Below are 24220 nucleotides of genomic sequence, written 5' to 3' on the forward strand. Positions count from 1 at the left end.
CACACATGGAGAGGATGATTGAGAAGCGACAGACTCGACCTGGTGCGTGTGAGGGGTGTGAGGTTTGGATGTAATGTATGCATCCACATCCCAATCCCTACATTGGAGTAAGATTTCATCTGTATTTTTTCCCGAATTTATTAACTCCGCAACCAAAGGTGGATGGAGGTAATGTTTCGCCCGTCTGTCTGTGAACAGGATATCTCAAAACGTTGTGGGACAGATTCAGACAAAATTTGGTGGAGATGTTGGGGTATGTGACAAAAACGAATCGATTAGATTTCGGTGAAGATATGAATAGATGTGTGTGTGTGTGTGTGTGTATTATGCATGTGTGTATTATGCATGTGTGTGTGTGTGTGTGTGTGTGTGTGTGTGTGTGTGTGTGTGTGTGTGTGTGTGTGTGTGTGTGTGTGTGTGTGTGTGTGTATTTGCATGTGTGTGGATATTGTTACTTTGTAGGGGGTAGACAATGCATACCTTAGTCCACGTAGAATTGTATAGTTAGTGTGCTCTGACTGTCGTGAAGAAGAAGAAACCCCATGTATCATAAGTCAGAAATTTGTTTTGAACGGATGTCGTGTGAGCATGTATCTTCGTTCCAATCACGAGGGGTTGGGTTATGTTAATTAGTTAGGGATTATGGGTAATTAATCCCCTGTATGTAATGGCCCTCTTATTTTTCCTCTGTTCCTCATGACAATGCAGCACACATAGGAAGAAATCTTGCATTTATGACACTAAATAAAAGTGACCGGTGAACACGATGAACAAGACATTGAACAATACCGCTGGTACTGTCAGCAAGCCACATCACCACATCAAGCAGGCAGGTTCGGGAGGCCACGCCCTGAAGAGCAACTATTGGTCAGGACACCAAGAGTGATGAGATGGCACTAGCTGATAGGAGCGGCCAGGCAGACGTCGACGGATGACGTAAGAGCCTTGAGTACAAAGGATTGTGTCCCCGACATTTTGTCCTCTTGAGCAAGGGACATTCATTGAGAACGGTCACAATTTTGTATATCTTTCTGAGCTGGCCTCCATAGCGAATGGTGACAGATACGGTTCTCAGCATCTGCAGTTCATAAACAGCAGTCACACATATGGTTGAGCTGGACTTGGAGATGTTGGTGGAAGGCGAACGCATTTGCGTGCTCTCCTTGCGCGGGGGTTCCGATTGAAGGCACGGGCCCTATTTCTTTTCCTTGGCATATCGGTGTTGGTGAACAAGATCGACGGGGACGTTTTCACGTACCCATTTTTTCATTGACTAACATTTTTGTGCGATAGTTGTCCCCGTCGCACAGCGGAGCGAAAGGGGGACGATGGTTTTCCCCTCCGTCCGTGTGTCCGTCCGTCCATGCGTGCGTGTGTGCGTGCGTGTTTGCGTGCGGGCGTGCGTGCATAAGCGAACGACCGCATTTGAATTTGGTGTGTGGGTGCAACCCACGTCAAAATCCAAGATGGCCGCCGCCATGTATGTCTGATGCCATGTATGTCTGAACCTTGTGAGATGAATATCTTGAAAAAAAGCAAAGTACCAACTTCTAATCTGGTGTGTGGCTGTATCTAGGCACAAGGAAGAACGCTGTTTAAAATTGGGTCGCCACGTCAAAATCAAAGATGGCCACCGCCATGTATGTCTGAACCTTGTGAGATGAATATCTTGAAAAATAAGCGAAGTACCAACTTCTAATCTGGTGTGGGTGTATCTCGGCACAAGGAAGAACGCTGTTTAAAATTGGGTCGCCACGTCAAAATCCAAGATGGCCGCCGCCATGTATGTCTGAACCTTGTGAGCGGGAATATCTTGAAAAATAAGCGAAGTACCAACTTCTAATCTGGTGTGTGGGTGTATCTAGGCATAAGGAAGAACGCTATTGAAAATTGGGTCGCCACGTCAAAATCAAGATGGCCGCCTCCATGTATGTCTGAACCTTGTGAGCGAAATATCATATCATAGCAAGTTTTCTGCGTCTTCCACTTTGTCAACTCACATCACTTCACCGACGGGGGACCTAGGCGTAACGCTTGTTAATCTTCCCTCCCAGCTTCCTCGCTCCACCCTCCTTCCTTTCTCCCTCTCCTCCTCCCATTTCTCTCTCCCCCTCCTACTCCACTCCATTTCCTCCCCCTCCCCTTTTCCACCCCTCCTCCTCTCCTCACCCCTTCCCCTTTCCTCCTCACCTCCCACCTCCCCTTCTCCCTCAACTCCCCCCCCCCCCCCCCCCCCCCATTCATATTCCCATCAGGAAGCGACTCGTTGCTGGGTACTTTTGCTAGTAATATATATATATATTATATTATATATATATATATATAATATAATATATACACACACACACACACACACACACACCACACACACACACACACACACACACACACACACACACACACACACACACACTTATTTAAAAAACTAGAGCAATGTGACTATCGCCAATATGGCTCTGCATAGTCCCACAATAGGTAGATTCCCTCATTCACTATCCGACAAATAAACAAGTTTTGATTGAAATCCCTGCAGCTGTTTTCAAGCGTCATATTTTCACCAGCCATGACAGGTTTCACATCGATTGGTGAAGCCGTTTCAGTGAAGGGATTTTTTTTAATATCGGCTTTCAAGCTAATATGGCTGCCATACCAAATGACATATGACCTTAAAAGTATACACTCTCCATATGTATGGGTAGGGGATCATGTTTGTGAAGTTTCGTGTTCATTGGGTAAGGTTAGTTTTTCTATCCAAGATGGCTGCCAAACCACATGACCTAGGATGTCAACATTTTCAAACTACATGCAACAATGATGTTGTGATATTTGTTAATTTTGGATTGATAGGGTAAACGGTTCAGACACATCATTATTTAATATTTTCCTTCAATCCAATATGGCTGCCACACCACGTGACCAATGATGTTCTCGGAATCATCTTTTAATCGCCATGCCAAGTCAATGACACACAGTTTCGACTCAATCGATGTGGTGGTTTGGGAGACGATGTTTTTTTGGAGGTTTTAGGTTAAATCCAATATGGCTGCCAAACATGTAACCTATGATGTCATAAATTTAATATTTCAATACAAATGGGTCATAGATAATGTGCATGCAATTTCAGATTTTTAGGAGAAGGAATTCGATTAAAACATTTTTGGCTGGCATACCACTTCACCTATGTCATCATTATAATGCTTTTGTTCCTCATTGGGAGTACTTGACAATGTGCCAAGTTTCAAATTTTTCCATTCAGCGGTTTCTGAGAAATAATTTTTTGAATTATTTGCGTTTAATCTAAGATGGCTGCCATACCACGTGACTTATGACATCACAATTATCATCAAAATATTCTGTATGGGTGTCACTCCTACCCTGAAAATTTCGTCTCAATCGGACATGTTGCTGAGAAAAACGAGGTTTAGCCATACGGACGGACGGACGTTGTGGACAGATTCGACCTGGTGCGTGTGAGGGGTGTGAGGTTTGGAGTGTAATGTATGCATCCACATCCCAATCCCTACATTGGAGTAAGATTTCATCTGTATTTTTTCCCGAATTTATTAACTCCGCAACCAAAGGTGGACGGAGGTTATGTTTTCGCCCCTGTCTGTGAACAGGATATCTCAAAACGTTGTGGACAGATTCAGACAATCTGTCCACAACGAATGGACAATCTGTCCATTCAGACAATCTGGAATGGGGTTTAGCCCATACCGAAAACATGCCTCCGGCCACCTTCGTCGGCGGAGGCATAAAAAAGACTGGCATTTAAAATGGGGTTCAGATAGATAAATGGATACATTGGAGATAGAGGTGTATGTGCCGTGCAGATATGGACACGAGTTGTAGGTAACTTGTGTGTTATGTGGATAATGGATATGTGGATGTGTGGATGGATTAATGGATACTGAGTTTGATGCAGTGCAGTGCAGTGCAGGCATGATGGGCCGAATGGCCTCCTCTTCCACAATCAAAGTTCCTTATCTCTAGTATAAGAGAGCCGTTTCAGTGTGTGTGTGTGTGTCTGTCACTTTTTCTCAGAGATGGCTGAACTAATTTTCATCAAACTTCAGAGGTCCAGTGAGTGATGGAGAGTTTTAGGCAAAAAAAAAAAAAAAAAGAAGCAGGAAATCTAAAAAAGTTGGATTTTTTTTTCTTTTCATGAAACATTTCAAACTGTTAGCAAATCAATGAACTACAAGACGATACTAAATACTCTTTTTCATCCAAGGTGAAAATTATGCAGTGGGCTACAAAATGTAAAATGTTCAGCATGGTAAGGGTATGCGCTCTACCGAGTGGCATTCTTGTTTCATATAGGGCAATTAGACATACATGGTGGACTGGGAAGGGGTCCACACATATAAAAAGGTTGCAAACCAATAGCCGAGAGGATCAATCGTGGTAGAAAAAACAACAGGAGGGATTCTTTAAGGGTCAATTTGATCGATACAGGTGGAAAGCAAATGTAGCTGATACAAAGTTTCGTTGTAAAAGTTGCAAAAAAAAAATCTAAATCGAAACAATATCGTGGTGCATGAAGAGGGGTAAAATATATAAAGAAAGCATCCCAAGATGCAAAGCCCATCCACGTCTGAAGAGAACTTGACGAAAACACTAAAAAACAAGCGTTACGCCGAGGTCCGAGGTCGGTGAAGTGATGAGTTGACAAAGTGGAAGACGCAAGGTGGCCATCTTTGATTTTGACGTGGCGACCCAATTTTCAATAGCGTTCTTCCTTATGCCAAGATACACCCACACACCAGATTAGAAGTTGGTACCTCGCTTATTTTTCAAGATATTTCACTCACAAGGTTCAGACATATATATGGTGGTGGCCATCTTGAATTTTGACGTGGCGACCCCAATTTTCAATAGCGTTCTTCCTTATGTGTAGATACACCAACACACCAGATTAGAAGTTAGTAGTTCGTTTATTTTTCAAGATATTTCGTTCACAAGGTTCAGACATATATATATGGTGGCAGCCATCTTGGATTTGGACGTGGCGACCCAATTTTCAATAGCGTTCCTCCTTATGCGTAGATACAACAACACACCCGATTAGAAGTTAGTAGTTCGTTTATTTTTCAAGATATTCCGCTCACAAGGTTCAGACATACATGGCGGTGGCGATCTTGGATTTTGACGTGGGTTGCACCAACACACAAAATTAGAATTCGGTCCTTCGCTTACGCACGCACGTACGTACGCACGCACGGACGGACGCACGCACGGACGGAGGGGAAAACCATAGTCCCCCCTTTCGCTTCGCGGTGCGACGGGGGACAAATAAAATAATCGGTGTTCACCATATTCTCATAATAAAGGTTTGTTGACAAAAGCTCAAATGGCAAAAAAGTTATGGTCTGGACAGACACACTGGAGCTTAATGGGAAATAAATAAACATGTAAGGCTGATTAAAGCTATTTTTCTGATTTTACGCACGACGGCCATAAAGCGCGAAAAGCAATGATGCAAGAGAGGAAAATGCCCAACAACTTTCCTCAGTAGAAACATCTATATTATAATACACGTGTCATGGTAAATATCGTGAGATGACACAATCTCATGAGATGGTGAATTAAACGTTGTTTTGTTTTTATTCGATTTCACCATATTTGTGCCTCAGGCAGAAAATTAATCAACTCGGGATCATTTATGAACACAAATGGGCCACTTGCAATCACAAGAGTGGCAATTCCAAGGAATTTCCGTGCGACATATCTCGTCAGATTGTGAATTGGACATTGTTTCGACTGTAAACTTCACACCCAACATAAGTTGGTATAACATTGATGGAGTCCACTATTGTCCAAGGGATAGCGTGGCCTGACTGCAGACAACCAAGAGTCCGTAACATCTTTAAGGAGCACAGAGCTACACAATATTAAATAAACATGATATTTTACTGTTATTTGCACATTTTACATAATGCAGAATTTTCCACGGGTACCTGCTAGTTCTTAGAAAATCACAACCAATGCTTATAAAATATTCAATGCAATTATATAAAACATTGGGTATTTGTACCCGTCGCTACGCTGACGGATTTAAACAGAAGACAGCATGTTGGACTTCACAGACATTCTGCTCCATTCACCCGATCATTTGCCCAGGTCATTTTCCATCTGCTCAAAAGTCAGTGCATCACCCTCATCGGCCTTACTTTCTGCTTAAATATGGCATGAGCAAAAAACAGTTCTGCTTCACTTGGAGGCAAGTACCCAAGAGTCCCCAAGGACCCAGTGTTGGTTGGGTGCTTTAGTTTGAACTTTGAACCTCGACTTAAAATGATCGAAATTAAACTTTGAAAATTTCGAATTATACTCTCAGATCATCACACTAACGAATTATTATCACCCTAACGCTATTTAAGGTGTTGGCTTGGCGGTTAGGGTGCCGGCTTGGGATCCTAGGATCCTGGGTTCGAATCCCGGTCGATCGCTGAATTAACGCCAGGGGGGTTGACTCAGCCTGTCATCCTTCAAAGGTCGGCAAATTGAGTACCAGCTTGCTGGGATGAATGATCCCGGTGTGTACCCCGGTTTAGAATAGGTACACCATATCCCTGCGCATCGTAAGAGGCGACTAAGGGTTGGCGTCAGGAAGGGCATCCGGCCATAAAAACATTGCCTCAAACAGGGAACCATGATCGTCATGGGGCCCACAAGGCTAACCCCCGCTCTAGTGGGGAAAATGGCCTGAAAACGATCATTCATTCATTCATTTAAACTTTCTTTATAAAATAAGTTGATTTGTAATGTCGGATACCACCAGGGGCCAAGGGGCACTATATGATACACATTTACATAAAGAGAATGGGGGTCTTCCCCCATCTTAAACTCCGTCCCTCAGATATGTTACCCAGAGAGAAACCATACTTGGGGTACCCTTTCACAACATGCAAAATATGGTTGCATTTGGTTCTATTTCCTTTTTAAGCATAAAACACACAATCACTTTTGCAGTATATAGTGTATATATAGAGTAGTATATACACTATATACTGCAAAGTACATGTATACTCATAGGCCACGTAAAAGCCATGACACCATGACGTAAAAGCAATGTCATCAAATCTATCCCATCTGCGTGCAGTCACTTATGGATGTTGTTGATACCAGAAAAATATTTCAGCTAAATTTTAAAGATTTTATGAGCCAATATTTTCAAAAGCACCAAAACAACAACAAATTTTGGATTTTATGAACGAATATTTTCAAAAGCACCAAAACAACAACAACAAACTAGGTTCCTGGTATCTCTTTATTGACCTTCTGAGACTGCTCCAAATACAAACTACTGTACTTCTTTGCAACAATTATTCCACAGTGGTTTTACAAATAATTATGTGACATTTCATTCTGCAGCTGCTTACCTGGTCCTTTCAAAATCCCACCCAAACTATCAAAATTGGAAAATTTAACCATCGTGGCAAATGACTATCGAATCCACTTGAAGTCAAAGCACAACTCGTAATCCAGCATTTACAAGCGACCACAAAAGCCTTGTATTCATTCTAATTCACAGAACGAGCCTCACACAAGCCAATTTAAAAGTCAATATACATAAACATTCCCTTGTGTCTAATCAATCTGAAACTTCAAATTGAGAAAACAAATGAGGCCTAGTCAGCAAGGTTTCCAAGATTTTATAGCCGGAACTTTGAGAAACCTTTCTAACCCCCCCCCCCCTTAATACCCCCAACACCTCCAAACTCCCACCCCGTCATCCCCACAGCTGATCACATCACTCAATGAGTTTCTTGGCTTTGAAGAACCGCCGTAGGTAAAGCACTTGCCACGTGGCTAGGCCCACGAGGCAAAACATGGAGAAGACGGAGAAATACAGGACACGAGAGTTGGTAGATTCTGCAAACAAAATGGTGCAAATGTGGATGAGAGTGGTTAACAATAGTTTTCAGATACAATACTAGTGTGGGGAAGAAATTGGCTCTGCAATGAACGGGGATATTTGAATTACAAAAGGAGGATAAAAATTTGTGAGGCCTATACAACTAAAAATAACATACGCACAGAAGAGGTTGTTACTATTACGGACAGAACAAGTAAACTACACAAACAGTTTCATATATTCTATTCCTATGCCGTTGTAGCTCCATGGCTTTGAGCGAACCAATTATTGATAATCTCGATCACCAAGCATAAACTCGTTCGGTTCAAACTGACAACTCAATAAAATCGGTGAATTCAAAAAAAATGTTGCATAAAACTGCTTCTTATTTTCAAAATCAAATCACTTGACTAGTCACCTGAAAATTGTTCTGCATGATAATGAATTCACGGAAGCAACTGCCATCTACTATAAATGGATGAGTTGTGTGTGCGTGTGTGAGGCATACTTTTTGTGTCTATTTACTATGTACGTCTAAGAATTAATTACGTACTTTTCAAATGTACCTTTTAACCCTTTAGACTGCCGAGACCCCCTCAGACCTTAGAAGACCCTTTAACATTTGAGCCCCAAAAGTCCCAATGACCCAAAAGTCCTTGAGGACCCAAAACACCCAGATGACCCAAAAGTCATTGACCCAAAAAGTCATTGATGCCAGATGACCCAAAAGTTCCAAAAAGTCCTCGATGACCCAAAAGTCCCCAAGTACCCAAAAGTCTTTAATGACCCAAAAGTCCCCAAGGACCCAAAATACCCGAGTCCCCAAGGACCCAGATGACCCAAAAAGCCATTGATGACCAAAAAGTCCTGAATGACCCAAAAAAGTCATTGATGACCCAAAAAGTCCTTAATGACCCAAAAGTTCCCAAGGACCCAAAAGACCCAGATGACCCAAAAGTTCCCAAGGACCCAAAAAGTTATTGATGACCCAAAAGTCCTCAATGACCCAAAAGTCCTTAATGACCCAAAAAGTCATTGATGACCAAAAAGTCCTTAATGACCCAAAAAGTCCTTAATGACCCAAAAGTCCCCAAGGACCCAAAAGACCCAGATGACCCAAAAGTTACCAAGGACCCAAAAAGTTATTGATGACCCAAAAGTTCCCGAGGACACAAAAGACCCAGATGACCCAAAAGACCCAAAAAGTCCTTGATGACCAAAAAGTCCCCGAGGGCCCAAAAGTCCTTAATGACCCAAAAGGCTATTGATAACCCAAAATTCCCTGAGGACCCAAAAGACCCAGACGACCCAAAAGACGACAAGGACCCAAAAGAACCCCCTGAGTCTGACAGGCAGGTATGCTACAAGGCAGTGAAGACCAATGAAAATTTGGTACAACAGACCAACAGGCTCCCTAGTTACTTTAAAGAGCCAGGTACCCCCATCACCAAATTATGGGTCATCTTCAGTGCCTTCAGAAAGTATTCATACCCCTTGACTTTTTCACATTTTGTTATCCTACAGCCTGAATTTCAAATGGATTAAATTTTAAAATGGTCACCGATCTACACAAAATACCCAATAATGACAGAGTGAAAACATGTTTTTAGATATTTTTAGAAATTAATTGAAAAATGAAATACAAAAGTATTCAGCCCAGAGTCAATACTTTGAAGAGCCTTTGGCAGCAATTATAGCTTCGAGTCTTCTTGGGTATTTCTGTATCAGCTTTACACATCTGGCTTTGGAAAGTTTCTCCCATTCTTCCTTGCAGATTTGCTCAAGCTCTGTCAAGTTGGATGGAGAGCGTCGGTGAACAGCACTTTTGAAGTCTTTCTAAAGATTCTTCATGGGATTCAAGTTTGGGCTTTGGCTGGGCCACACAAGAACTTTCATGTTCTTCTTCTGAAGCCATAACAGTGCTGCTTTGGCTGTATGCTTGGTGCCATTGTCCTGATGGAACGTAAATCTTCACACAGTCTAAGGTCTTTGGCACTCTGAAGCAGGTTCTCCTCAAGGATTTGCCTGTATTTGGCTCCATTCATTGTTCCCTCTATCCTTGCAAGTCTTCCAGTCACTGCGATGAAAATCATCCCCATAGCATTATGCTGCCAACACCATACTTCATGGTAGGGATGGTGTTAGATGGGTAATGAGCTGTGCTGGGTTTCTGCCACACATAGCACTTTACATTTAGGCCAAATTGTTAAATTTTAGTCTCATAAGACCACATCATATTTTGCCTCGTGCTCTCAGTCTTTCACATGCCTAATTGCAAACTGTAGGTGTGTTGTCATGCACCTTTTTCTCAGGAGAGGCTTCTGGCTAGGCTTTGTTTCCGGTATCAAGCCTAGATTTGTGAAGTGCTGCAGAGACCGTTGTCCTACCGGCAGGTTCTCCCATCTCTGCTAAGGAACTCCGCAGTTCTGTCCGAGTGGTCATTGGGTTCTTGGTCACCTCCCTGACCAAGGTCCTTCTTGCCCGGGCACTCAGTTTGGTCGGACAGCCAGCTCTAGAAAGAGTCTGGGTAGTTCCATATTTTATCCATTTCCTAATGATGGAGCTCACTGTGCTCTTGGGAACTTTCAACACTATAAATTGTTTTATACCCTTCCCCAGATCTATGAATGATCGTTTTTTGAATGATCGTTTTTTAAGGCCATTTTCCCCGCTAGAGCGGGGGTTAGCCTTGCGGGCCCCACGACAATCATGGTTCCCTGTTTGAGGCAATGTTTTTATGGCCGGATGCCCTTCCTGACACCAACCCTTGGTCATGCTCTTACGATGTGCAGGGATACGGTGTACCTATTCTAAATCGGGGTACACACCATGATCATTCATCCCAGCAAGCTGGTACTCAATTTGCCGACCTCGGAAGGATGACAGGCTGAGTCAACCCCCCTGGCGTTAATTCAGCGATCGACCAGGATTCGAACCCAGGATCCTAGGATCCCAAGCCGGCACCCTAACCGCTAAGCCAACACCAGGCTCTTCCCCAGATCTATGCCTCCTCACAATTATATCTCGGAGTTCTACGGACAGATCCTTGCACCTCATGGTAGAGTTTTTGCTCGGACATGCAATGCCAACTGTGGGACCAACAGAGGGGTGTTCTTTTCTGGGGTATTATGTGGAGATCAATGACAAAAAAACTCCATTAAATCCATTTTACGAGTAAATTCAGGTTGTAAGTAAATTCAGGTTGTAAAACAACAAAATGTGAATAAAGTTAAGGGGTGTGAATACTTTTGGAAGGCACTGTATTTATTATCTCCGCCACCAAAGGTGGATGGAGGATATGTTTTCATCACTGTCTGTCTGTCTCTATCTCAAAGTTGTGCATGGATTTGGATGAAAGTTGGTGGATAGATTGGCTATGCGTATGTGATACATATTAAATCTTTAGATTTTGGTGAAGATCCAGATCCGGAACTGGATCTGAGAATTTTTTAAGTGATAGGGTAAAAAACGATATGTAGTGCAATATCTAAAATAGTTGTGGTTGGATTCGGATGAAACTTGGTGGACAGGTTGGTTGTATGACCCAGGAAAATCGATTCAATTTCGGTAAAGATTCAAATCCGGATCCGGATCAGAGAATTTTTTAAAGTGATTCTTCACCATTGAATGATATGCCTAAAACCAATATATAGCACGGTATCTAAAAAAGTTATGGATGGATTTGGACGAAACATTGTGGACAGGTTGGGTACGTCACAATCACGAATCGATTAGATTTTGGTAAGGATCTGAATCCGGATACGAGAATTTACAATTTTTTTTGAAGCGATTCTTCACCATCAAGACATCGGGCCAAAAAACAATATATAGCATATTTCAAAGAGTTGTGGACAACTTATGACAAAACTTGGTGAATGAGTCGGATAGGTGACAAGAACAAGCTTTTGGTTCAGGTACAGATCCAGCTCTAACTCATCAGTGGGATACAAAACGTAAACTGTACAGCCTGGCAGAGGTATGAACTCTGTAGAGTGCTGTTCTAGTTGCTTATGCAAAAGTTGACATTTTTGCTCCACTCATATGCTTCCCTTCAATCTCTCACACCTACCTTCTTTGCCCCTTCTTCCAATCCCTCAAACCTACCTTCAGTTCAATCAATTTCACCCCACTACCAACCAAGGGGAAAATAATAAAGAGTTGGAGATGCTCACTCAGTGAATTTCGATAAATCTTGTTTTTAAAATCTGTGCAATCATTAGTTTTTATATGTTCTAACGTACTGTTTTCATGATGGAAAGAAACCTTAAAACGTTGACACAGTAAGCATTAATACGAACCATTCGTGTCCCTCATCTCCTCCTCTCGAGCCTTCATGTAAGCAAAATCATTGACTATGGACTCAGACAGATCTTCCAACCTTGTCAGCTCCACTTCCAGTGGCTTTAACTTCCTGGCTTTAGCAATCTGCACATACAAAATGGCAACAAGTGTCTTCATGTACCACAACATTTTCAACCTTTGTTTCGAAATGACATCAATTTATCACATCCTTGATATTCAAAACTTGAAGTCAAGAGTCAAGTAATGCTTTTTTTTCTTCTTTTTTTTCATAATTTGAACTTCAAGAATAAAGGGAAAAGTTAAATGATAAGAATCTCACAAAATCAGGGGTATAGGCATTACCTGAAAGCCACAGAAATGAAAAATAGAGAAAGCACTATTTTAAATGCAACAAATGAGCTTTTTCTCTAGGACCAAATCTTTCCTCTTCCTCCGATGAAAAAAAGGTTTTCATTATAATATAACAAAACAAAAACTGCAAACAAAACTCTTAATCATTCAAAATTCCCAATGTCAACATTTCTCAGTAATGGATCCAAAAATTCAGTTGTCAGATGGTTTAGGTAGAGTAGTTTTTAGGTCACCTGCTTTATTAATACAGGTATTGAGGCTCATGTAAAAACAGTATAACAGTAAGGCAAAAAATAAATGGACCAAGTAAAAAATAGGACAATAATAAATTTATATAACATAGCACAAGGGGAGGATTGCAGGGTGAAAGAGAACAGTCTCAAAAGTAGAAATGGAATATACAATGTGGTGGCAGTCAGCAACAAACTTGGAATCCTGGAAGGAAGACATTAAGACAACAGATTCAAGATAAACCCACAGGCAATACAAGAGGTAGACGATTGAATGGAATAGTGTTAAGCTTGTACTTCGGGAGATTAACAAGGAAAGCATTTCTGCTGGAGTTCACACAACATGGAAGGCAGGGGTTGGGCAGATAGGACGGAGGAAAGAAGAAGCAAGAGCAGAATTGAGGCAGTAAAAAACTGCAAGGCCACAAAATACTGCTCTAGTGAGAAATAAGCAGACTGTGAGACTCAATCTCCTGTCATGATATACACAGAACAAGGAGGGCCTTGTAATCTATAGACTCAAGAGGGGAGGCAGGAGGGCAAGATGGGAGACAGCGGCACCAGTCTATATGCAGAACCATATTCCACAACATTTCAGATAAAGGCCTTTTACTTTTATACTGTTCCAACGTTGGTGACATAGAAAGGACTGAAGAGACAGCAGACTTTGGAAGGCAGCGTGGATAGATGATCTGCTCAAGACTGGTTATAGCTAAAAGTGAGGCCCATGAGCTCCAGGTAACCAATAATTAGGTTGGATATTCTAGCCAGTCATTATGGAGGGACAAAGTGACAAAGTCCTTTGTTACGTGCTCCTCCCCAAACCCAGGTCACGGTGTACCTCCGAGCCCCAAGAGGAGTCATGGCAGAAAGATGTGTTATTCTGTATGTCAAAGATCAATGGTGAAACCCACACCAATTGTTACCAACAAACAAGTATTGTATTAAGATCACACAAGAATAACAGTACAAAAAACAATAGTAATCAATTGTACAACAAATATATCATTCCTATGATGGTACCATCAGGTTCGTACAATATAACTCACTGTGCTCCAAGGGAGCGAAAAGAACATCCCCAATGTCTCTATCCCGGCTTCAAGCCAACGTTGATCCACGCTCCAGTGATCGTCAGAACAATGTCGAATCGAGACCAGAATCCCGTTCGGTTGACAGTGACAGTCACGCTGCCAAAGATGCATAAAGGTGCCCTCAAGGCGACTGGGAAATCACCCCTTTGGATATGGACGTTCAACGGCTCACCACAAATTTCCACTCAAAATCCACGTTACACACACACACCAGCTTAACTTCTGGATGCGGTGAAATGGTTGAAGCGAGGCAAAGAGCCCAGAGTGATGCAAAATCAGGCGCGAGACAAAAACGGCCAACGGGCCTCTTCTCGAGGCGCAACTGCCCTCAAACAACGATTCTCTTCGGAATAAACCGCAAAACCTGACACGCATGTTGATCTGTCACAGCGATAACGACTCTGTCGCAGGAATCCCTTTCCCGGGAAACCCGAAGTTCACTCTTGACCCTCGTTCGCCAACGTTTGCTCAAGACCTCGAAGCAGCTCGGCTTCTTGTCCGACTCACTCGCTCCGCCCTCTTTTTCCTCTTCTTCCTCTTCGCCCGGTTCCGGTTTCTTTTAAAACATTAACTTTTTTACCTTTTGAAAATAGTAATCTCTATTTCACTTAAACGACAACAATAGTAGTACATGCAACCAAAAATGTTTACAGTGGATGAGAACCACAACGGAAGTGACGAATCCGTAACACCTTCTTTATTATAAACAAAAAACATGCTCCAGTTTTATGAACAGTGACATATTCTCATGGGATTGGAAAATAGGGACGCTGTTGTAGCCTGACTATATAGGAGGGACACCAGAATATGGGAGAGAACTCCATCCAAAGCAACCTGGTGCTTGCAAGTGTACAAGAAATCTGATTAGCAATGTATGAGAGAACCCTTGATATCATAATCTGACAGCTTCAAACCTCAGGTCAGGGTAGCAGGCAGAACCAAACACACAGTAAAGTCAAGTGAGATGGCACACCAACTGCTTGCTTGAGGTCGAGGGCATTCATCCATGGTTGACAAATCGGTTGCATTTTGAAGATGAAATGACCTGGGCAGAAGCCAAACTGATCATCGCAGATCAAAGTGATAAGAGAGAAGACTCTTGAGGTCTGCAGCAATTACCGATTCCATTACTTAGTTGATTATGGAGAAAACGTTGACTGGCCCAGAGTTGTGTTTCAATGTTGACACCTTTCTTATGATTTGGAGTAGCATGAGAGATTTTTATGACGAGGACAGGCAGCCATCAAATAATTAAAAAAAAAAAAAAACCCCCCACCTTTAGAGGCCATTTTTCCCCACAAAGCGGGGGTTGGCCTTTTTCGGGCACCGTGGTTGTTGTTTTTGTTGGTCTCCTTTTTGAAGCAATGTTTTACAGCCGGATGCCCTTCCTGCCGCCAACCCTGTTTGTCGCCTTTTACGACAAACAGGGATTTACCAGTGAACTGGTACTCAATTTGCCGACCTCGGAAGGATGACAGGCTGAGTCAACCCCCCTGGCGTTAATTCAGCGATCGACCAGGATTCAAACCCAGGATCCTAGGATCCTAAGCTGGCACCCTAGCCGCTAGCCCAACACAAGGCTAGCAGCCATCAAAGAATGATGTATAAAAACAAACAGAGAAAGAGGAGATGCAACAGATGAACCCCCTCAAATATTAAAGAACTGATTATGTCAGCACCAGTATCAGTGGAGTCAAGAGTGCCGAGGATGTTCTTCATCTTGATATCTTGATGGGAGGGATTTCACATGCTGTAGGAAGTTTTCAGTGATTGAAGAAATTGGGGGAGAGGAAGTTAGGGGGGAAGGAAGAGGCTGGGATAAAATCTTAGTGTCTGCAAGTGAAGCTCAGATACTTTTTACTTGAAAAGGTTTGCATATAATGGAGGTTTTATAAGTGGTGTTGGGAAGGTTTCGATTGGAAAATTTAGTACATAAACTTAAAACATTTACCATTATATCAGTTATTAAGCAATCAATTGTCTTATCCCATTGCAGTAATCTGAATTTGTAAAGTAATGGATGATTTTTAAAATCTATTTATTTAAGCATATTTAGGAATAGATCAATGTGAAACATTACTAAACTATGAAACACGTTTGAAGTGACTGGGGTTTATGATGACAGGTATACACCACCAGTCAAAAGTTTTAGAACACCTAAAATTTTTCCAGTTTTTATTGAAATTTAAGCAATTCAAGTCCAGTGAATAACCTGAAATGGTACAAAGGTGAGCAGTAAACTGCTTGAGGTAAAAAAAAAAGTTTAAGTTAGCAAAAACAGGAAAATAATGTAAATTGCACAATTATATTGTAAAAAAAGGCCTTTTTCAGGGAACAAATAATGGGTTAACAACTTACAGCTGTTCTGCAGCAATGTAAGTAAATTAATCCTTGAAAGTTGATGCAAACAATTCCTACAGGTGTCCCAACCTCTGCTGATTACTTCATCACAAACCCACAGTCTGTATAAAAGCAGTATTGGAACAGACTGTTATTACACCCTCTGAAGCATTATTTGGACAATATTGCACTGCAGGAAGTAGTATATTAGAAACTGGAGGAAACTCTGACAGAAAGAGGTCTGGCAGACCCAAAGCCACAACAGAATCAGAAGACAAGTTTCTGAGAGTCAACAGCTTGCGTGATAGGCAGCTCACAGGACAACAGCTTCAAGCACAGCTTAACACTGGTCGAAGTAAGCAAGTCTCAGTTTCAACTGTGAGGAGAAGATTTCGAGCTGCAGGTTTTACAGGTCGAGTGGCAGTAAGAAAGCCATTGCTAAGATGGTAAAATAAGAAAAAGAGGCTTGCATGGGCCATGAAGCACCGCCAGTGGACTACTGAAGACTGGAAGAAGGTCTTATGGACCGATGAATCAAAATTTGAAATCTTTGGTTCATCACGCAGGGTTTTTGTACGCCGTCGAGTAGGCGAAAGGATGGTTCCTCAGTGTGTGACACCAACTGTCAAACATGGAGGAGGAAGCATGATGGTCTGGGGCTCTTTTGCTGGATCCAGAGTCGGCGACTTGCACAGAGTGACTGGCACCCTGAACCAAAAGGGCAACCACAGCATGTTGCAGCGCCATGCAATACCCTCTGGTATACGCCTAGTTGGTCAGGGGTTCATCCTACAGCAAGACAATGACCCTAAACACACCTCCAGGCTATGTCAAAACTACCTTCGAGGAAAATAACAGGACGGTAGGCTTCAATTCATGGAATGGCCAGCACAGTCTCCAGACTTAAACCCCATCGAGCTGGTTTGGGATTAACTGGACAGAAGGGTGAAAGCAAAGCAACATACAAATTAGGCAGGTTCACTATGTTTTTTCGTTCAAAATTTTGGTAGATTAGCAAAACTATACATTTTTGGAATATTCAGAGCATGAGGAATCCAAAAATTAATGTTTACATTTGCGTAGACACCTTTGCGAAAATGACACTCAGGACAGTGATGAAGATCTGCAAAAGCATATTCCTGAACGGTATAGACCTCGTAGATCCTGTGTATAGGACTGAAAGTTCAATCTGATACTACCTATAACTTCCTATAACAACCTATAACTTCAAAGGACTTGCAATATCATGTATTATGTAATACAGTTATATCACAAATATAAAGACAATGGTTTTCAATTACCTTTGTTTGTTGCTTTTCTATAATCCTGAGAACTATTTTGAGGCCTTTATTGGATTCCTTGACCCAGAAAACATAGGATTAGCATATTTAATTAAGTCTCGAGGTTGACTAGAAGCCGAGATCGCGCAAAATATGTATTTTATGGTGGCCATTTTCAAAATCCAAAATGGCGGCCATGCAGGTGTCTGTGCAAATGCCAACATTGATTTTCAGATTCTCCATGCTCTGAAGATTCCAAAAATGTACAGGTTTGCTAATCCCAAAATTTTGAAAAGAAATTATATTTGTTAACATAGTGAACCTGACTATCTTCATCACTGTCCTGAGTATCATTTTCGCAAAGGTGTCTACGCAAATGTAAACATTAATTTTTGGATTCCTCATGCTCTGAATATTCCAAAAATGTATAGTTTTGCTAATCTACCAAAATTTTGAACGAAATTATATTTGTTAACATAGTGAACCTGACTAAATGCAACACATTTGTGGGAACTTCTGCAACAGTGTTGGGAAGAAATTCCCAAACAATATTTGATTTCCATTGTACAAAGAATGCCACGAGTGTGTTCGGCAGTTATATCTGCAAAAGGTGGCTACTTTGCTGAGTCAAAAATTTAAATTACATTTTGTTAAACAAAATGATTCTATGATTTCTTTTTTTTATCTCCAATTGTTTATTTGTTATATGCTTAATTGCAGAGTACATTGAGACATTAAACTGCATAAATTTCAATAAAAACTGGAAAAATTGAGGTGTTCTAAAACTTTTGACCAGTAGTGTATGCTAAACAAATGTATCCCAAGTACTACGATAGAGAGGCTAAAAACTCATTGGGGAAATTAAATAAATCAGCAGGGCTTTCCAGTTCCAGTTTCTTTGTGAGTGTGTGCAGTTGTCCCAGTTCGTGAAAACCTGTTGAAAATATGAGAATACTGTACTGGATGTTCTCCTGTCTAACTGTTCTCTGTGACTGCAGTTGTCTCAGCACTTGCACATGCATACTGTTATGTGTGTAGGTTACAGGGCAGTTATCAAAATAATAGCATGGACTGTGTGCCCGTGCAGGTTAGATGTATGCTTTTCATGTACGCATTTCAACATACCACCCTCGCCCTTCTTCTTCTCGCTCCCACCCCTCCTCCCCCCCCTCTCCCAGAGAAGAGGGACCGTGGCCGCAACGTCATCACCTCAGGTGGGGTGTCATTTAATTGAGCCGGCAGCGGGAAGTCGCCGGATAAGTGGCTATGCAGAGTCATGTGAGGGCCTAGAAGAGTTGGGAGAGGAAAAAGGGGGAGTATTTTCAACCGGAAAAGCACTATTCGCTCTTTTGCTCCGAGTTGCTGGATCGTTCTGCTGAAATCTCTGGCCGGTGCAGGCTTGTTCCTCTTCTCTTCTCCATGCTGTTCCTTCAGATAAACTGGAAGCTCCTTTTAAAAAGTCTTTGTGTGTGTGTGTGTGTGTGTGTGTGTGTGTGTGTGTGTGTGTGTGTGTGTGTGTTTATATGGCACAAGTCGGCATTTAAGGGTTTAGTTTTATTGGAATACATGACAAGGGTTTTAATGATCATCGTTATTGACCTTCTGTCTCTTGTCCAGCTGTATTTCTCCATTTATGTGTGTCATGCCAGTGTTATATTATTTAATAAATTGTTATTTTGTAAGCTGTGCATTCCTGCTCAGGTATATTGGACAGCCCTGGGGAAAATCGTGAAACAAAGTTAAAATCCTGATAACTGGCATGGTATTAGCCCATGTTTTGACTATGATGGCTCATCATGCCACTCGGGTGTGCGACCAACCAAATTGAGCTCCGAGCTTGGCCATTTCTCGAAGCAATACCTTGGGTGTGCATTTTCCCACCAAGCGCAGTTCACAGCTGCGTGCCAGGAGTGTACATGAGACGATACATTGCAATAGGGTACCCTTCCACTTCTTTCATTGGTAGATGAGGAAGTTATTAAAATGTCAAGACATATAAGGCGCTCATACAAGCAGCCATCATACCCATACCTGAGTAAAAGCTGCTCAAACATGACAGAAAAGATTCCACTTCAAACAAGACTATCGATCATAGTAATTAAAGAATTGAGAGTTGCTGTACACGTAGCTTTCAGAGCCTTCAAGATGATTGGTAGTTGTGAGCTTTTGTGCTTCCTTTCTGTCTACTATCACTAAGTCAATGGCCACAATTAATGACATCTTGCGAGGTCGGAGGTGTGGTAAGATTTGGCTCATGCCTTTTCGTGAACCGGCTGGCCTGGCCTGACGATCGACTGGTGCCGGTTCGGACGGGAATTTGAAATGTGTTCAGGGGGGCTGGCAACAAGTCGCCTACCCTTTGTTAAAGACATCTTGGGATCTTCGATGTCCACCAGCTTATGCTAGCAGAAAGGACACCCACCTTAACGTCATCCGAGGGAAAGTACACTTAGTGATGCAATGCCCTGTGAAGCACCAATCCAAGTTTATAATCAGGTCTGGAATTGAGCCCCGATGAGACCTCTCAACCGCAAGTGCGCTACCTGTGCACCACCTAGTCGTATTATTAATTTATTTTATTATACAAGTCCATGTTTTCAGGAATTTCCCTGAACAAAGTAATTTGAAAGATTACATCCTATAGAAATGAACTCAATTGCAATCAGATTACAAAACTTACATAAGTAATTAAAACTGATCAAAGTTACTGATATTTGGTAATCAGTTTACAGTAATCTCCAAATTTTTACAGTTTACTCCAAAGTAAACTGCTCTCTCTCATGCACAGATTTATCCCATCTCGTCTTCAGTTGTCTTACCCTTCCTCCCGTCCATGGTACACTGAAGCTTGTGGTGAGGCAGTTGCCATGAAGCAACTTGCCTTTGCCTCTTGGAAGGCTAATCTAACTGAAGGCAATCTCAGTTCCTTCCACCAAGCTCGGAACAAGTGTGTGTCTACCCTCAGGAGTGCCAGGAAGCACTATCTCTCCACCGAGACTCCACTCCACTCTCAAGACTGAACTCTCAAACCTGTCTCCCTCCTCCAAATCCTGGTGGCATCTGGTCAAATCTGTTTTTGGTGTTTGTTCCCCTTCCAACCCCTCCCTTACCTCAAACGGCTACACAGCTGACACTGCACGTGAAAAAGCCGAATGCCTCAACTCTGTGTTTGCCTCAAAATATTGTATCCCGAACCCATCTCTCTCTGTACCGACATTTTCCAGTCGAACCCAACTGCTCCTGGACTCCTGACAAGGTGGAGAAGTTTTTGTCAAACCTCAACTCTGATTCTGCAACTGGACCAGAGGCATCAGCCCACGGGTCCTAAAATCCTGCGCTGCCGCTCTATCTCACCCTCTCTCTGTTCTCTTCACCCTCTCTTTTGCTCAAGGTCATCTGCCATCTGCTTTGAAATCAGCCAACATCACCGCTTTACACAAAAAAGGTGCAAAAACAGATCCTTGCAAATACAGACCAATCAGCCTGCTCCCAATAACCAGCAAGGTCATGGAAGCAATCATCGCTTCTGACATCAAATCCTTCCTCTTCTCCTGTCTCTTGGTGTTGGGCTAGCGGCTAGGGTGCCAGCTTAGGATCCTAGGATCCTGGGTTCGAATCCCGGTCGATCGCTGAATTAACGCCAGGGGGGTCGACTCAGCCTGTCATCCTTCCGAGGTCGGCAAATTGAGTACCAGTTCACTGGTAATTCCCTGTTTGTCGTAAAAAGGCGACAAAAAGGGTTGGCGGCAGGAAGGGCATCCGGCCGTAAAACATTGCTTCAAAAAGGGGACCAAAAACAACAACAACAACCACGGTCCCCGAAAAAGGCCAACCCCCGCTTGCGGGGAAAAATGGCCTCTAAAGGTGTTTTTTTTTTTGTTTGTTTTTTTCCTCCAATGGCTTGATCTCGGATCATCAATTTGGATTCAGACCTGGTCATTCTACTCTGGACATGATGCTCCTGCTGTCTCAACAATGGATGGAGGTCCTTAATGCCAAACAGGAAATGAGAGCTGTCTCCATTGACGTATCACATGCCTTCGATACGGTCTGGCAACCCGCTCTGCTCACCAAACTCTCCTCCTATGGTATCCATGGAAATCTCATCGCATGGCTTGTAGACTTCCTCTCTGGTCGTAGTCAACATGTGGCCCTGAATGGTTTTCTCTCATCTCCCCTTCCTGTTCAGGCTGGAGTTCCCCAAGGCAGTGTTCTGGGCCCTGAGCTTTTTCTGGTCTTCATCAATGATCTCTCCGACTCTCTGGAGAATCCTCTCTATCTCTTTGCTGATGACTCCACTCTCTGCCACTCCATACCTCATCCCTCAGATCGGTAGTCTGCAGCCTCCTCACTCTCTGCAGACCTGGACAAAATTACAGACTGGTCAAACAAGTGGAACATGTCTTTCAATCCTGACAAGTCTCACACTCTTACTATGTCTCTCCAAAAAGACCGACTGGACAAACCTCCCATCTACTTTCTGCACAATCCTCTCCAAGAAGTTCTGTCCCTCAAGCTTTTGGGTCTCACTATCTGCCATGATGTTTCCTGGGAAAACCACATTTCCAAGCTGGCCTCCAAAGCCAGTCACCGCCTGGGCATCCTCCGTCGTGCGAAGTCCTTCCTTGGCACACCTGAGCTCCTCATCACATACAAGGCTTTCATCTGCAGCTCAATGGAATACTGTTCTCCTTCTGGGGCCAATGCTCCTGCCTCACACCTGGCTTGGCTTCACGCTGTTGAAACCAAAGCTTTCAGAATCATTGGAATCTCTTGCGATGAAGCTAACTCCGAGGGCCTTTTACTTACTCACCACAGGCAGGTTGGTGGTCTTTCTGTCTTCGACAGACTCCTCTCCGGCCTTTCTCCCCCAGCTCTGTCTGTGCTCTGACCCCAAATATTCCTTCAGGTCGCACAAAATCTGACAGCAACCCTCTTATGGTTAAACTGCCAAAATCAAGACTCTCTGCTCACCTTCACTCTTTCATTCCTCTTTTCTCTTACCTCTGGAACAAACTCCCTCACTCTCTTCAATTCCACTCCTCCCTCCAGGTCTTTAAAACAGCTGTTCACCACCATCTCTTATCTTCCCCCATCCAAAACCTTGATCTTTTCTACTTCCGCTAATTCACCCCAGACACACATTTTTTGAAATTCCGACTTCTTTCCTGGAAGTCCTAACAATCAATGTCCATGTGTTTTATACCTCTCCCACCCCACACCCTCTTCCCATGCCTCCTCCACGCATTTCGCCCCACCTCTCCCTCCCACATATCTCCCAATGTCCCTGCTCTCAAATGTTGTACTTGTGTGCTTCCCTCTCTCTCTCCCCATCTTGTCTCCCGCTCCCTTCATAATGTTTTATGTGTCAGTTTGTCTTTTTGTGATCAATGTTAGCTCTTACACGAGCCTCTATCTTGTATACAAAAAAAATAAATTATATAAACCTGCTACTTCTCAACACATTAAATGATACAGAAAAATCGTGCAAAGACATTAGGTTTCTGAAACAAAAGTGTAGTGCACTCTATTTTTCAAGAAATAATAAATTGGCTGCAAAATTTTGCTTCTGTACACATCTTGTCCACCCACAACACATTTGCTTCTGTATATCCATCGTGTCCACCCAGTGTCTACCCCACCCCTCTTTTGTCGCCACATCTGTTATTGGTCTAAGTCTCTCTCCATTTTGGCCCTCAGCCAAGCTGTTGGTGTCCCTCCCCCCCCCCCCAACCCCCCACTCTTTTATGTTCCAACAATGATTGAACAAGTATACAAGATTTGCTATGGAACAAAATGGTAGCACAAAGCATCAAACAATCAGCAAATTTAAATATAGCATTTTTTCAAAAGCAAATCAGAAATTTGAAATGACTTTCTTACATCCTCATAATTCTTGGCTTCAACGCCACGCTTTGTGGTCAAAGTGATGTGCTGATCTGCCCCGTGGCTGCTTCCTGTCACCAACACACACACACACACACACAATGCAAATCCTCAATCTAGCGAAGGAAACTTCCATAACAATAAAAATGGGCTCGCAGACAAAGCGTATGCATTCAGAATACAAACATAACACCACATTACCTACAAAGTTGTTAACTACAAAGAAAAGACATTTTCTACATATTGAGTACAAGTTTTAAAGAACTTTCAACAAACAATTGAACATCATCATCTTTAGTTGCTTTTTGCTCATTACTTCAAGTTGCTTCAGAACTTCATTGGTTAGCTCTTCTCTATGTGATTGCAGAAGTTGTACAACGTCGACTTCCTCCACCTCATCAAAACCCACTTTATTGGCCAAGCTGAGGATACATTTCTTCATAGCGGGGATAACCTCTTTAAATCATTGTCATACTATGCATGCATAGTCTGACACATTCAGGCCACAACTTCCTCCACACTATTTATTCATGCACACCATCGTAACTTCAGCCCAGGACCCACCGATGTTATCGATGTACAGCTCGTTGTATACAAGGCCTATACTGTACACACTCCGGGTGGGGTTATAAATCAGTATTTACAGTATGGTTTATACTGTAACTTTATTAAAATGAGGAAAACCATTCATGTGGTACTAAATTAGACGTAAAACGACTTTATAACGGAACAGTTAACGACTTTAAAGGAGTAAGTTCTCCAATTGATCAGAGATTTAACGAAACAATGTTAAGCGAATACTTACTATATATTAATTAAACACTGTGCAGGGTGTAGTGTTCTATCAACTCTAGTTGTGTATTTTATTATTTGTGGAAT

General features: G+C 42.4%; 1 protein-coding gene across 1 annotated transcript in view; it reads right to left on the minus strand.

Moving 5' to 3' along the window:
* Positions 1 to 7255: 7255 nt before the first annotated feature.
* The window catches only part of TMED10 (transmembrane p24 trafficking protein 10), a 73215-nt gene continuing 56250 nt past the window's right edge, over positions 7256 to 24220 (minus strand). Inside the window, exons 3-5 of the mRNA XM_068130026.2 lie at positions 23339 to 23412; positions 12160 to 12286; positions 7256 to 7878 (exon numbers count right to left, since the gene is read on the minus strand). Of these exons, the coding sequence (XP_067986127.1) occupies positions 7757 to 7878; positions 12160 to 12286; positions 23339 to 23412 (323 nt within the window). The 3' untranslated portion in view covers positions 7256 to 7756. The remainder of the gene's footprint in view (positions 7879 to 12159; positions 12287 to 23338; positions 23413 to 24220) is intronic.

Source organism: Myxine glutinosa, chromosome 1 (assembly GCF_964187855.1).
Source record: "Myxine glutinosa chromosome 1, kmMyxGlut1.1, whole genome shotgun sequence".
Taxonomy (NCBI): domain Eukaryota; kingdom Metazoa; phylum Chordata; class Myxini; order Myxiniformes; family Myxinidae; genus Myxine; species Myxine glutinosa.